This window comes from Cucurbita pepo, chromosome LG07, assembly GCF_002806865.2.
Source record: "Cucurbita pepo subsp. pepo cultivar mu-cu-16 chromosome LG07, ASM280686v2, whole genome shotgun sequence".
Lineage (NCBI taxonomy): Eukaryota > Viridiplantae > Streptophyta > Magnoliopsida > Cucurbitales > Cucurbitaceae > Cucurbita > Cucurbita pepo.
The window spans coordinates 9,346,591-9,360,689 of NC_036644.1; the positions used below are offsets into that span (position 1 = coordinate 9,346,591).

General features: G+C 38.2%; 3 protein-coding genes across 7 annotated transcripts in view; 2 read left to right on the forward strand and 1 right to left on the reverse strand.

Moving 5' to 3' along the window:
* Window positions 1-2,133, forward strand: part of LOC111798227 (hexokinase-1-like) — a 4,804-nt gene extending 2,671 nt beyond the window's left edge. The window contains exons 5-9 of the mRNA XM_023681252.1: window positions 57-212; window positions 328-426; window positions 529-659; window positions 1,063-1,144; window positions 1,457-2,133. Of these exons, the coding sequence (XP_023537020.1) occupies window positions 57-212; window positions 328-426; window positions 529-659; window positions 1,063-1,144; window positions 1,457-1,804 (816 nt within the window). The 3' untranslated portion in view covers window positions 1,805-2,133. The remainder of the gene's footprint in view (window positions 1-56; window positions 213-327; window positions 427-528; window positions 660-1,062; window positions 1,145-1,456) is intronic.
* Window positions 2,134-2,660: 527 nt separating this feature from the next.
* Window positions 2,661-5,365, forward strand: LOC111798229 (putative dual specificity protein phosphatase DSP8). The gene is made up of 6 exons (XM_023681255.1): window positions 2,661-3,001; window positions 3,668-3,790; window positions 3,864-3,957; window positions 4,032-4,114; window positions 4,198-4,287; window positions 4,616-5,365. The coding sequence occupies exons 1-6, from the start codon at window positions 2,807-2,809 to the stop codon at window positions 4,883-4,885; spliced, it is 855 nt and encodes a 284-aa protein (XP_023537023.1). The 5' UTR covers window positions 2,661-2,806; the 3' UTR covers window positions 4,886-5,365.
* A 3,622-nt stretch (window positions 5,366-8,987) lies between these two features.
* Window positions 8,988-13,666, reverse strand: LOC111798108 (NAC domain-containing protein 75-like). 5 transcript variants are annotated; one of them, XR_002815652.1, is made up of 7 exons: window positions 12,268-13,001; window positions 11,978-12,158; window positions 10,987-11,609; window positions 10,494-10,742; window positions 10,272-10,364; window positions 9,324-9,769; window positions 8,988-9,186 (listed from the first exon to the last, which is right to left on the reverse strand). XR_002815652.1 is itself a non-coding variant. In XM_023681079.1 (7 exons), exons 2-7 carry the CDS (start codon window positions 12,385-12,387, stop codon window positions 9,677-9,679), a joined length of 1,359 nt encoding a protein of 452 aa, XP_023536847.1. In that variant the 5' UTR covers window positions 12,388-12,503; window positions 13,616-13,666; the 3' UTR covers window positions 8,988-9,676. The 5 variants fall into 5 exon arrangements, 4 of the variants coding, with proteins under 4 accessions (XP_023536847.1, XP_023536846.1, XP_023536845.1 ...); XM_023681079.1 differs by adding an exon at window positions 13,616-13,666 and having other exon boundaries at window positions 8,988-9,769; window positions 12,268-12,503; XM_023681078.1 differs by having other exon boundaries at window positions 8,988-9,769; window positions 12,268-12,503; window positions 12,668-13,001.
* Between the last annotated feature and the right edge of the window lie 433 nt (window positions 13,667-14,099).

The window sequence follows — 14,099 nt, forward strand, 5'->3', positions numbered from 1 at the left end:
GGGGGGGGTGCGGGGTGTGGGTTTCTGTATGTGACTTTGTCCTTTCTGAGATATAGGTAAACGACACAATTGGAACGTTAGCAGGAGGTAGATACCATCATAATGGCGTAATTGCTGCTGTGATTTTGGGCACTGGAACAAATGCAGCTTATGTAGAGCGTGTCCATGCTATTCCCAAGTGGCATGGGCTACTTCCTATGTCAGGAGAAATGGTTAGTGGATTGTGTGTTTTGTTTTTTGTTTTTTGATTGTAATAATTTTACAGTCCGATGATGTGCATGAATTCATCAATGTATTGATGGTACCTGGGACGTTATATTAATGCAGGTAATTAACATGGAATGGGGTAACTTCCGGTCCTCGCATCTGCCTCTTACAGAATTTGATCAAGCATTGGATACAGAGAGTTTAAACCCTGGAGAACAGGTAAGATAATTCTTAACACAACACCTTCATTTGAGAATTACGCAAAAACAAAAAGGTTTTCAGAATATGCGTTGAATAGTTCTCTCCATTTCTACTTGTCAGATTTTTGAGAAGTTGATTTCTGGTATGTACTTGGGAGAAATTGTTCGTAGAGTTTTGTTAAAGATGGCTGATGAGGCGGCTCTCTTTGGTGACACTGTTCCACCCAAACTGAAAATTCCATTTGTATTGAGGTATACATACAGTAACCATCTGTCCCTCATTATATTCGCTTCCTTGTAGATTGATGTTGGCGTTTACATTCTGTAATAACATTCCAAATCTGAAATGATAATTGTTGCTAGTTTATGTTTTAGCCGGCACTTGCTATAACCGATAATGGATACTTATTGCCCTCGCTGTTTCTGGCTGATGATGGAGATCTGAAACTAATTCTTCAAACCTGAAGCTTAAATTTCTTCCCTCATAAATGGTTTAATTGTATTATGGGTCTTCATGTATGGCTTGTGTTAATGAACTTGGCTGTTGGGTAAACTTCAGATTTGAATGGACTGTCTAAAAAGTTATCCCGTAGTGCCATTTTAGTCTAGTCTCAAAAGTTATCCCGTAACTTTTAGCCGCTCCAAAAATGTGCAGGACTCCCCACATGTCTGCCATGCATCACGACTCATCGCCTGACCTCAAAGTTGTTGGAAGCAAACTGAAGGATATTTTAGAGGTAGGGTGCTACTTCAAAAGATCTCTGCGCGTTTAGTTTAATATATGGAAGTCATGGTGACCATTTGTCTAGAATTTAATATCCTACAAGTTACCTTACTTTGACGACCAAATATAGTAACGTACAGTTAGACTATTGTCCTATGAGAATGTTGCATGCTGTTCTAAATACTATTGTCCTATGAAAATGGTTGAGATCAGCAATTGTCCTATGAAAATGGTTGAGATCTGTGCATGCTGATCTAAACACTCACGTATTAACTCGAATGCATAAGGTTAACTCATTATTCTTTTCCTTTTGCTTTGCTTCCAGATACCTAATACCTCCTTGAAAACAAGAAAAATTGTAGTGGAGCTCTGTGACGTAGTTGCCACGCGGGGCGCACGCCTATCTGCTGCTGGTATCTTAGGAATCCTGAAGAAACTTGGAAAAGATACTGTCCAGGATGGAGTGAAGCAGCAGTCCGTTGTAGCAATGGATGGAGGGTTGTATGAGCACTACACGAGATTCAGAACCACCATGGAAAGTACACTGAAGGAGCTACTTGGAGATGGGGTAGCTGAAAACATCGTTGTCGAGCATTCGAATGATGGTTCTGGCATCGGAGCTGCACTGCTCGCAGCCTCTCACTCTCAATATCTCGAGGCATATGAAACCTAAGGGAAAAGGGTCAAATCGCAGGTAGTATGCTATGTGGAGTGGTAGAAGCTTTAGATTTTGTTGAATTTTCTGCTTTCCATTTCACATTATCTCACTTTCTGATGCCTTAGACCCTAGCTGAAGAGTTCATTCCCGATCCTTTATTTATGGTTATTGAGAGCATATGAAATGCACCAAAGTTTTTTGGTCGGATAAACCTTAAAAATGTGACCAAACAAAGGGAGCGTGTCGGAAAACCGACGCTCTAAGATAATTTTTCGTGGTTGCTATGCAAATAAAAAGGGCACAAGCATAAGCAATGTGGCTGTGCTGCTATTGAATTTGGGTGTTGTGTCAAAGCATTCAAGTGTCTTTTCATATTATCTTTTCTTCACATCTGCAATGGTTGTACTAAAAATGAAAAATCTATGAACTTTATAGCTCGTAGTGTGAACAAATGGTTTTTTTATAACCGCCAAAATAAGGTTGTCCACAATTTGATATATCATTAAATAATGTATTATTTGATTCCATCAAACTACACCTAAACATCTTTATTGAATGAAAGTTAGTATGAACAAACCCCACACCAATAAATCACTACAAATTTGGACATTCTAAAAAGATATGTTCAAAAGAAAGAAAGAAAGAAGAAATAAGAAATAAGATGATTATCCTCTCAGTGTACAGATGCCACCTAACAGTCGCACCAAATTTGGGGAATGAATTTAGAAAAGCGTCTTCTTCTTCTTCATTGACTATTCCGTTTCCATAATCTTCACGTTCTGCGGATGATTCCATCGCACTTCCTATGAGATCCCACGTCGGTCAAGAACGAGAACGAAGCACCCTTTATAATGGTATGGAAACCTTTCNACTTCGCTTTCCAATCGATTCCCCTTTTGCTCCAATTTTCCACCATCGTCATGTTCCTCCACCCTCTTTGACTCTCGTTTCTACTGAAATTGCGTGGAATTTGAGTTTTTTGATTTGATCATCTGGTATTGGGAATTGGTTGTTGAGATGAAGATAGTGGAATTGGAAGATGCTGGGACTGATCGGGAAGATGAAATCGGTAGCGGTCAGATTGTGAAGGTGGATGCTAAAAGAGCTTTGGTTGGGGCTGGGGCTCGAATCTTGTTCTACCCTACCCTCTTCTACAACGTGCTTCGAAATAAAATGGAAACCGAATTTAGATGGTGGGATGAAGTCGATCAGGTTTGATTTCTGCGTTCTTTTACTTGTTTGCTCTTGATTTTGCTCCATTCTGATCAATCCATGAATGGATTGTTATGTTCTTGATTTGAGCTGTTTGACTTTCCGGACAAGAAAGCTTTATTGTCTGTATGATGGATTTGATTGCCTTCGGCCCTCGAGCCTCTCCAGAATTCCGCTCGCCCCAGTCCTTAGTACCATTGACAAAGGAGAACAGTCCCCTGTTGTTGATAGATAGAGAGCTTACCGTCACGCCCCTATATAGTTGTGCTTGTTGTCATAGAAAAAGAGTTTGTTTTCTGTGAAAAAACATGCTTAATCTATAGTGTAACGGTACTCTGTCTACAAAGATACAGGGAACGAGTTACCTACTCTTAACGGTTGAAGCGAACCCGAATCAAATCTAGGATTCGGAACCTACGACCAATTGGTTAACAGCCAACCACTCTACTGAGCTACTGAGGAACAGTAAATTGGGTCTCATTCTCAACCTCTGACCAATATGATCTTGACCAATATGAGCTTGAGGACATATCTGATCTGTAGCTGGTAGTGATAGCGGAATGAGAGAATCACAAGAATTATGGATTTGTTTGTATGTGATTATGTAGTTTTTGTTGTAGATTTGTGTCTGTTATTAATGTGAACGAATTGGTTCTTCCTTGCCAGTTTCTTCTGCTGGGTGCAGTGCCGTTCCCCAAACACGTGCCGAGATTGAAGAAGCTCGGTGTTGGCGGCGTGATCACTCTGAATGAACCTTATGAAACATTAGTTCCATCTTCCTTGTATTATGTGAGTCCTGAGTTTTGTTGTTTGAATATCCATTTGATGCTTCAAAGTTGTGTACTAATTGAATGTTGTGCAGCGCCACGGAATTGACCACTTACAAATCCCCACCAGAGATTACTGTTTTGCTCCTAAATTTTCTGATATTAAACGAGCTGTGGACTTCATTCACAGTGAGCTACTTTCTTACCTCATTTCTTCCTCTGTTTCTTCCATTATGTGTGCTATACATGTTGTTTGTCTTTAGGAAATGCATCGTCTGGTAAAACGACATACGTCCACTGTAAAGCAGGACGAGGAAGGAGCACGACCATTGTGCTTTGCTATTTGGTAATCTCATATGTACCCTTCTGTGCAGAACCTCTGTATAGTAGTGAGTCGAGATTATGTTGATTTGCTTCTTTATTTTTCAGGTCAAATATAAGCACATGACCCCGTCTGCCGCCCTGGAATATGTGCGCTCGAGAAGACCACGCGTGTTGCTCGCCCCATCCCAGTGGGAGGTAAAAGAACTTACTCCTCAAAACTTAAAATTGTTTAGATCATAAGCTTGTGGAAAGCCACATAGTTTCTAGTCTGTTGATTCAGCAATTCAATAGCCAAGTAGTAGTGTTTTCTGATAATGTAACGGCTTAGACCCACTGCTAGCAGATATTGTCTTCTTTGGGCTTTCCTTTTCGAGCTTCCCCTCAAGGTTTTTAAAACGTGTCGACTAAGGAGAGGTTTTCACACTCTTATAAAGGGTGTTTCGTTTTTCTCCCCAACCGATGTGGGATCTCACAGACAAGCTTTGCCTCATCATGGGTTCTTTTGTGGTATTACAACACACAGGCTGTTCAAGAATACAGCAACCGTCGTCCAGTTACGAGTTCTAGCTCACCCTCAGGTGGAGATGCGGTGCTCATTACGAAAGACGATCTAGAAGGATATCATGGTACGTGCATCGACGGTGCGGGTAGACAACTTGCAGTTGTCCCTAGGATGGGTAAGTCAAAGCCAATGATAGCAAGGTTGTCCTGCCTCTTTTCCTCTTTGATAGTTCATGGCAGTAGTGGATCTCTCGTTAAGCGTCTGCCCGTGTCGGAGGCTCGTGCTTGTTGATAACCAACTTACATCACAGCACACCGCCCGCTCGCTCTTGTTTAGAAGCGTCATGGAAGTAAGAAACAGAATCAAACACACGTTGTTCGTCAAAGTACATAGAACACACGTTGTTCGTCAAAGTACATAGAACACACGAAACTACAATTAGGTTGTACATAACTGGTACGTCCAAATTTCCCTTCCCTTGAATTATCTTATGAAGAAAACCATGTGGTTTTTGCTGATGGAAAATATTAAGCTTGTTGGGTATGGAGTCGAAAGTGGTATCGACCGATGTCCTTTGGTTCGATGGAGTCGAAAATGTAAGCCACAATCCATGTCAATTGGGTTAAAACTTTGTGAATGAGTGGAGCCTACTTGACCAACTATTGTGGTTTGGTAACGCGTCTCTATCCAAAATTACTCCTTTAGATATCATTATTGTACTGGATAGTTGCATTTAAAGGTGATGAAGTTGGTCGATTGGGTTACTGTTAATTATTTTCGTAGAATTTACTTCATTCTTGTTTAATCGAGTTTGGTATAAATTAAACTCGTTTATAGGTTTAATGAACCTTGAATGAACTAAAAACTATTAGAACCCAACCTAAACTTGAGATAAAGCTAGCCTAATCAAAGAAAATGCTAAGTAGAAACGGAGCCGAAGCTAAACTAGGCCGTATTAGGTTCTAATGAAGTGTGACGCATTGAATCAAACAAAATGATTATGGCCGAAATGAACAATCATGTGTTCAAAATCATAACGTCTGGAATTGAACCAAAATGCAGTAAGTCGAAACACAATATCTTAAACTGATCCGTGAAATTGCATGTCCAATTGGAGATAGTGGGCACGTCTTCTTCAACGAGATTTGGTGGTGCTTGCGACAAATTGAAATGCAGGTATGACTTCTATGAGGGAAAACAATAGCAAATTCGAGACAAGATGCAACGACAATGACCTAAAGACAACATACACAACATACAGTGGTATAATGAAAAAAGGGATCAAACGAGTATTAGGAAACCTAAGACCAACGAGTCCAAGGGAGATAAAGAAGAATAAAGACTTATTAGGAGAACGGTTTCCGTGTTCCCACCTTGCCTCATGGACATCTCTATTTGACACGCAAAGGAAATCAATGGTGGAACAGTTGAAACTTGTGGGAAGTGCGATGTGATTTGCGAAGGAGAGACAAATGTGATGTGATTTTCAGGTAAGCTATTCAAAAGGTCTCTAACTTCTATTGATGTCACTACCGAGACATCAACAGATGTTATCTCTTGATGTCCACGAGGGAGGTTTCTGTCGATATTAGGTTTTGTATTGACATTAGCCTCTTGTGTCATGAACGAAACGCAGACCAACCAGTCCTTGTTGACACTTTTGCCGACGATTGTTTTTCATAAAAAAAACCTTTCTCAACATTTTTTTTATTTACATTTCTCGATGTCCTTTGGCATCGAAAAAGAATCCAAATTATACCATACCTTAATTATAAACTTCCAAAAAGTTACCGAGAATGGTTTTAGATTAAAGATAAACATTTTGTTCTGATATCGTCAAACATACCTCAACTTCCTTAAACAACCATGAGAAACGAGATTCGAGATAGAAACGAGGATTACTTCCATCCTACTCAATTCAGACTTAAAGATAAAGATCGTCTGCGTCCCATTTTTGATACTCGATCTACACGTTCTACCTCTCCATTATACTTAGGGCCTAAGTAAAGTACTTTACAAGATGTATTGTCTATATATATATAACATCTCTCATATCTTATAAGAAATTTAAAAAAAAAATTAAAAAAAAAAACATAGAGAATAAATAGATTATGATTGGTGATTAAAAAAAATAAATGCAAAAAGGGAAAGGGGTCTATGGCACTATGGAAGAATCCAATAAAAGGTTGAGTTTGGCCATGTTGTGATATTCCTCTTTGCACTAATATAATTCTTTCTGCAACTTCTTTTTGGGACCAAATCTGCAAACCAAAAAGATAGCCCTAACCCTAATATTATATCTTTACCATCTTTCCAAACCTATCGCCTCTCTAGGATCTTCTTCTCTCCATATTCGTTCGGGATTTTGCTAACCCTAGCAGCACGGAAACGGTAGGAAATGGCCTGTAACAACCTAAACCCATTGCTAGCAGATATTGTACCATTCGAGTTTTCATCTTTCCAACCTATGTGGTATCTCACAGGCCTATTAAATAACATTGTTAAGCTCAAAACGTGACGTCTATCTACCATGATTGCTCACTCTCTGAACACATCTCAAGTTCACAACTTGATATCTTGAACCATTAAGTAAGCTAACTCGTGGTGATTCACTCTATCTTCTTAACACTCCTTGTTAGCGTTAAACTAAGCTAACTTCAAATCTCTCGCTAATGCACGTAACTTTATAATCGTCCCGAAAACCGAAATTATAAGGAGAGAGAGAGAGATTTGGAAGATGATTAGCTGATTATGTAATGTCATTTTCAAATCCAAAAGCTTCTCTCATTCATAATTGTCTTTGTTCTTCCATTTCTATTATATTAATTCCATGCATGTCCTTCAGAATCAAAAAGAACCCAACATGCACCACGTTACTCTCTCTCTCTCTATATATGTGTGTATATATATATATATATATACACAAATTTAGAGAGAGAGAGAGAGAGAGAGAGAGAGAAGCATTCACTGCATCATATCTAATTATATATGAATTCCTTCAAAAATGAAATAAAGTTGGAATCTAGAATAGAATAAAGTAAAAAAGGAAGTAAAATGAGTGTCTTAAGCTACCAAAAAACACGAAATTAGCTGACATAAAGTATGAAACTCCATGCTATTCTTATACAAACAGAAAGATCCTCAAATAAAATTCCAGTAAGAAGACGAAAAAACGACGTATCGAAGGCTACCAACATGCATATAGACATAAATGTGCACCTCAAACACATAAACTCTTTTAAAGGCTGAGTCATGGTTGGATGAGAAAGAATAAAAGGGGAAATATAAAGCACATTCTATGATATGGAGAGCCACTATAAGTGATTTCCCATTCACATGTCTAAAGTTAATTTACTTTCTATGTACATTATAACAATCACATTATTCCCACAAACTTCAATAATGTGTAAGCTCTAAAAAAAAGGGTTAAAAAAACACTTTTTCCACACAATTTTCGTCTAGACAATAACATTACAGTCCGCTTCGGTCTGTTATGTATCATCGTTAGCCTCACTGTTTTGAGACAAAACTGCGTCTACTATGGAGAGGGTCTAGCCCTACTCCGACCAGTGACTGGCTATATGATATCATTTGTAATAGCTCGTCCACCGCTAGTTCTAGTAGATATTGACTGCTTTGGCCCGTTACGTATTGTTTCAACCTCACAATTTTAAAACGTATCTACTAAGGAGAGATTCTCACATCTTTATAAGGAATGTTTCGTTGTCATCTCCAACTGATGTGGGATCTCACAATTCACCTCGACCCAGTGTCTTTGCTGGCACATCATCCGGTGTCTGGCTCTAATACCATTTGTAACAACTCAGTCCTACCACTAGGAGATTACGTATCGCCGTCAGACTCACGGTATTAGAACACTTCTACTAGAGAGAGGTTTCCACACCCGTATAAGAAATGTTTCTTACCCTCTCCAACCGATGTGGGGTCTCCATAATCCACCCCCTTGGAGGCCCAGCGTCCTCGCTGACACGCCATCGGATGTCTAGCTCTAATACCATTTCTAACAACAGCCCAAGCCCACCGTTAGCAGATATTGTCCATTTTGACCATATTGTCCATTTTATCCCGTTATGTATCACCGTCAAACTCACGGTTTTAAAACGCGTCTAATATAGAGAGATTTTCACACCCTTATAAGGAATGTTTCGTTCCCCTCTCCATCCAATGTGAGATCTCAAACATATTCGTTAACATATGCTTTCTAAACCTCAGAGTTTAAGAGGTCAAACTCGTGCCCGCCCTAAGAAATTAAACGACAATAGTGTAGAGAGGGCGGGAAAGAGAATGATTGGAATATAAAGATTTTGAAAGAGAAGCAACCACACAGTTGGTTCCCTTTTGAATAGGATGAAAGTAAGTAATACAATAGCAATTAGTGGTAGTAGGAGCATGCAGCATCTTAATTTTCTCCAAAGTGCTCATAAAGTTGAAGATACATACAAAAACAAAAATTCAATCTTTACCTGTAATTGCATATCAACTTTCCTAACAACATAAACAATCAATGATATAATAGAACCTCAACCTCAAGCTCAATGGGATAGAAACGCTTATCAATTTCTGGTGTATTTCTGTGTAAATTCCAAAAAAAAAAAGAAAAAAAACAACATAAAAACATGAACTGTACAAGAATTTCAAAACAAAAAAAAAAACAGAAAAAAAAAACAATCAAAATTAAAGAAAGAATAAGTGATGAAGAAGATGATACTGTAATGATAACGGTGATGATTTTGATGCCTCTGACTGCATTTTTCTTGCTTTCATTCACCCTTTTCCTTCCAAAGCTGCACCCTTTTCTTTTTTTTCTTTTTTTTTTCTTTTTTTTTTTTGCTTCTTTTTCTTTTTCCCCCCTTTTCTTTTCCAGCATGGAATTTGTTTAATAAAAAAGAAGACAAAGAAATGGGATTATTTTGTTTCGAAGGAGAAATCGAAGAGAGAAGTAATAATGTTGTCTGTCTGTCTGTCTGTCTTGTCTCTTCAAGGAAGAAGAAACTTGGGTGTTTTGTTTTGTGTTGTGTTTTGTGTTTTGTGTTTTGTTTTTTTGGTCCCTTTTTGGTTCTATCAATGATGATTTGGGTTGTCAGGGTCAGGCCAGAAAGGTGAGTACTTCATCCATTCTGCTGCTTCTTGAGCGTTGCTTCCCATGGTTGACTCCTACAACATCATAAACCATGCACAAATATTAGGGTTTACTTTCCCTTACACGTTCTCGTGTTGTTCGTATCGATAATTATGTTAATTATTCATCGTATCGATACAATACATAATTTTGAACACGAAAAAGCAGAATAAGTTTCATTCCAAATTAAATGAAGCAGAATATATTCTGTTGTCTGAATCATTTTGAGCTTTGCTTTTTCCATATCATAAAATAAACACTAACACTTTGATTCTGAGAAGAAAACTATAATAAAAGAAAGAGATAAAGAAGGGGAGAGTATCACTGTTTCCTTACTCTTTAATTCAAAATTATACCAATAAAGAATTTCCATTTCTTTCCTTTTTCTTGTTTTTATTCATCTCCCTTTTACGTAAATATTCCTTCCGAGTTTTAGTTCCTAAATTTTCAAAATTTAGCTAATAACCCGTCAAAAGTTCTCTATTTATAAATTTATTAGACACAAAATTTAAAATTTTAGACGTAAAATTGACTCACTTCTTTGATATTAGAGGAAGTGCAGCCCATTATGAGTTCTTCCAAACCAGAAGCAGACCTCCCTCCTAGCTTATGATGATGTTGTTGCTGTTGCTGTAAAGAAAACCCATCATTTTTTTATTTTTTTTAAATAAAACTTCCTTTTCTCAAAGCTTATAATATTCCAAAGTGAAAAGAGTTTGTACGATATGCTAAATCTTTCACTAAAACAAAATTAGTTACCTGAAAGCTTTCGTTTTGCAGTATCAATGGAGAAACACGGTACGAGTCGTGGTCGAGAATGATCGAGGAATGGTGGAGAGGAGGCGGGCAGATGATTGTCGAGATTGGGTTTGAAGGTCGGGTGATTTGAAATGCAGTTGTCGCCGTTGGATGGTGATGTTGCCGTTGAAGGTGGTGGTGACGGTGGTGGTCTCCGATGTCCTCGGTCGGGGCGGATTCTCTCGTCGTTGAAGCTTCTCCAATGCCAACCTGTGGAAGATATAGAACAAAGTAATTAAATTACAAAGTTTTGGTAATTTAGATGATGATTATAATAATGTTCCCTAAATCTCTAATTAGGCCCATGAAATTATGCTGCAAATGCAAGCAAAATGAGGTATGACAAAACCTAATTAGCTTATTCTTTCTAAATTGCACTTACACCCCTAGACTACAAAGAATTACAAAAAATGGACTATTCCCTTCATTGCATGGAATCAAAAATCACACGAACCTCATCGAAGTTTCTCCTGAAGGAACCAAACCCAAAATGGTCGGCTTTGAATTGTTGAATGTGATCCAATCCGCCGTAAGTGACGGCGATATGTGGCGGAGGACAAAGACCGCCACTGCCGCCTCCGCCGCCCACGGGAGACATTTCGTCTCTCGGGGTTGTCATTTCCCGAGAAGAAGAACAACTCCCGCTCCCACTCTCCCTCCTACTACTAAGAACAACATTGTCGCCAGTAACCTCTCCGATGCCGCCGCCGCTGCCCTTCTCGGCCGACGACCAGTTACACTGACGTGGCTGTGTCTGATAAAATATCTTAGAAACGACAAGCTCGCCTTCTTTCTCCTCCTCGTGTTGGCCCAAATGGTATTGGTGCATGACCCAGTTGGTTTTTTCGGGTTTTCGATTTTTTCCGAAGTTGGTGTAAAGTACGAGGATTTTCTTGCAGCCCTTTTGGCGGCCGCTGGCCATAACCGGTCGTGTTTTTCCGGTCTTATGCCACCGTGTTTCGCCGCCGCCTTGGAAGTCGCATTCCGTTTGGATTTTTCTTCGCTTTCTTGTTCCTGTGGTGTAGGCCTTTGATGGCCTGTGGAAGAAATGCCTACTCAACCCATCTCTTGTAACTCCTGCACCAACAAACCAAATTATTCATTTTAAAATTAAAAAGATTGGATTTTTTTTTTTTTTTTTTTTTTTAAATTGGGACAAGAATTTATCAAAATTCCAAGTTGGTTGGCTTAGGTGCAACCATAATGCAAAATGGGTTTTCCTCTAAAGTCATATCCAACTTGAAAGGAAGAACAAAAAAAACAAAAAAATCCCAACTGAATTGGATACATATATATAAGCAAACATAATTTCCCTCTTTATAAAAATTTAAAAAAAATAATAATAAATTTGACTAAAAATATTCCTGTTTATCCAAATTGTTTTTATTTTTTTTATTGTTTCATTTGTCCTATGAATTGAATGTTTACTTGAGGNAAGGAATTACCAGGAAGCTTTTCAGGGTGAGTATAGCAAATCCCATCTTCACCTTCAATTGTAGGAATGAACTCATCGATCAAAGGGTGAGATTTGATATCATTTTTAGCTTCAACTTTAGCTTCAAGGTGTTCTATCAGTTCTTGGTCTGTCGGGTCAAATTTCACTCCTGCTGGTAGACCTAACCAATCCTGCACACTCCATTCCAAAATCTCCCAACTAAATCCCACCTAAACCCAAAACAAATATTGTTTTTTTTTTTTACCCAAGTAAAAGTAAAAGGTGTAGTGTTTTTTTTACCGGCTTGGCTTCAAGCTTGTGTCCGCACCCTGGGCACTGCTTTGATCCGCACTTCTGATGCTCCTCAAGCTTGGCATCTATGAGATCAGAGCTGGTGATGCTCCCTAAACTGCTCTTCATGCTCAAACGTCCCTTTGATATTCTTCTTTGTACGCCGTCGTTTTAGAAGCTCCTCCTTCTTCTTCTTCTTCTATCTTTCAAGCTTGATATCAACTTGGTATTGTGAATTCTCATCACTGTAAACAAAAAGGAGGTAACTTTTTGAAACCCCAGTGATTGAATTTGAAATCTAAGAACTGGGTTTTGTTCAAAATAGAAAGAGGAAGAAGGGAAAGCTTCAATTTTGTTGAAACCCACAGAGAGGAGAAGATAAAAGTTATATACTTACTTACTTACTTACCCTAAAATAAAGAAAGAAAGAAAGAAAGAAAGAAAGAAAGAAAGAAAGAAAGAAGAAGAAACTGTGGATTTGGGTTTGGAGAGAGCTATAAGGTTTGCTTTAACAAGAGAAAGAAGAAGTAGAGAAGCAAACCAGAATTTGCTCTTAACTTTAACTGAACAGAGAGAGAGAGAAGGGAAAAGAAAAAGGTGAGCCTCAAAACCTACACAGAAGCTTTAAGGGTTTGGGGAAATTTAGAACAAAATGATATCATATGTAGGCGGTTTGTGGGAAAAGAAAGAAAGAGAGAGAGAGAGAGAGAGAGAGAGAGATTTGTAAAGGCTCAAGGAGCTGATCTCTGTCTGCTGCCTTGTTTGTTTCTTTTGCTTCAACCCTTGACTACAAAAGCAAAAGGCAAAAACAAAAACGGCCTTCTTTCACAGCTGTTAATCTCTTAGGCCCAATTCCTAAGGCTTTCCAATATTTCACTCCATCCATCCTATCTTTTCGTTTTGTTTTAGCCCACACCCACTTCTCCATTTTCACACCCAACCCACTATCTCTCCTTTTCCTTAACCAATTTGAACATAACTCAATTCAACTCGTTAACACATATATCTTTAATTAGAAAGTTTGAGATTTGTATCTCATAGTTTGGTTAGGTTGAGAGGGTAGAAATGATAGGTTTTGGAGATGAAGATAAAACAACCGACTACCAACTTGAAGAGATAAGAAGCCTTGAACGTGGCAAAATCTTTGAGTACAAACTCAGATCCTACAGAAAAAAATTTAACAACCACCCACCTCTTGTTTTTGTCTTTTTTCTATGTACTTTTTTTTTTTTTTTTTTTTTTTTTTTTTTTTTTTTTTTTTTTTTTTTTTTTTTTTTTTNCATGACTGATTCACTTTCGAGCCTAAGTTTGTTCATGAGGAAATGCTAGAGAGAGAAAGAAAGAGAGAGAAACTCACATGGGTATCGAGCCGAGGTGCTGGTCATTATGCTTTTAGCCATGAATGTTGCTGAGAGAAAGAGAGAGAGAGAGATTAGAAGGAGGTTGCTTGATATGCAAGGCAAATGAGCAGTGTATTTGATGGACCACCACCACCCCTTTCAATTACATGTTTAAATAATCATATAAATATAATTAATCACATAACAAAGTCTTCATTCTCTCTCTCGAGATGGGTTTGTGAGGTATTAGAGTTAATTAATTAATTAATTAATTAATTAATTAATTAGGGTTTAGAAAAGAAAAGGAAAAAAAAAAAAGAAACTGTGGACAGGGAAATAAAAAGGGTGTGGAGCCCAGAGGGAATGACGTGGTCTAAAATTGGGAAATCTTGTGGCCCACAAAAGCAATTTGATCAGATGATGGTTAGTCTTCACGTTTATGACATACTTCCTTTGATCAGTCAAGAAGCAAATCATGATGAAGCTTCTTAACTATGATGT

What these genes read in the sequence shown, in the direction of transcription:
- LOC111798108 (XM_023681079.1), bottom strand. Translation starts at nt 12,387, where the DNA reads ATGAAGAGCAGTTTAGGGAGCATCACCAGCTCTGATCTCATAGATGCC. An exon ending in ACAAGCTTGAAGCCAAGCCG is followed by an intron (nt 12,159 to 12,267) that starts GTAAAAAAAACA and finishes TGGAGTGTGCAG; the next exon opens with GATTGGTTAGGTCTACCAGC. An exon ending in TGCAAAACGAAAGCTTTCAG is followed by an intron (nt 10,365 to 10,493) that starts GTAACTAATTTT and finishes TTTTCTTTACAG; the next exon opens with CAACAGCAACAACATCATCA.
- LOC111798229 (XM_023681255.1), top strand. Translation starts at nt 2,807, where the DNA reads ATGAAGATAGTGGAATTGGAAGATGCTGGGACTGATCGGGAAGATGAA. An exon ending in TTCCATCTTCCTTGTATTAT is followed by an intron (nt 3,791 to 3,863) that starts GTGAGTCCTGAG and finishes AATGTTGTGCAG; the next exon opens with CGCCACGGAATTGACCACTT. An exon ending in AGCTGTGGACTTCATTCACA is followed by an intron (nt 3,958 to 4,031) that starts GTGAGCTACTTT and finishes GTTTGTCTTTAG; the next exon opens with GAAATGCATCGTCTGGTAAA.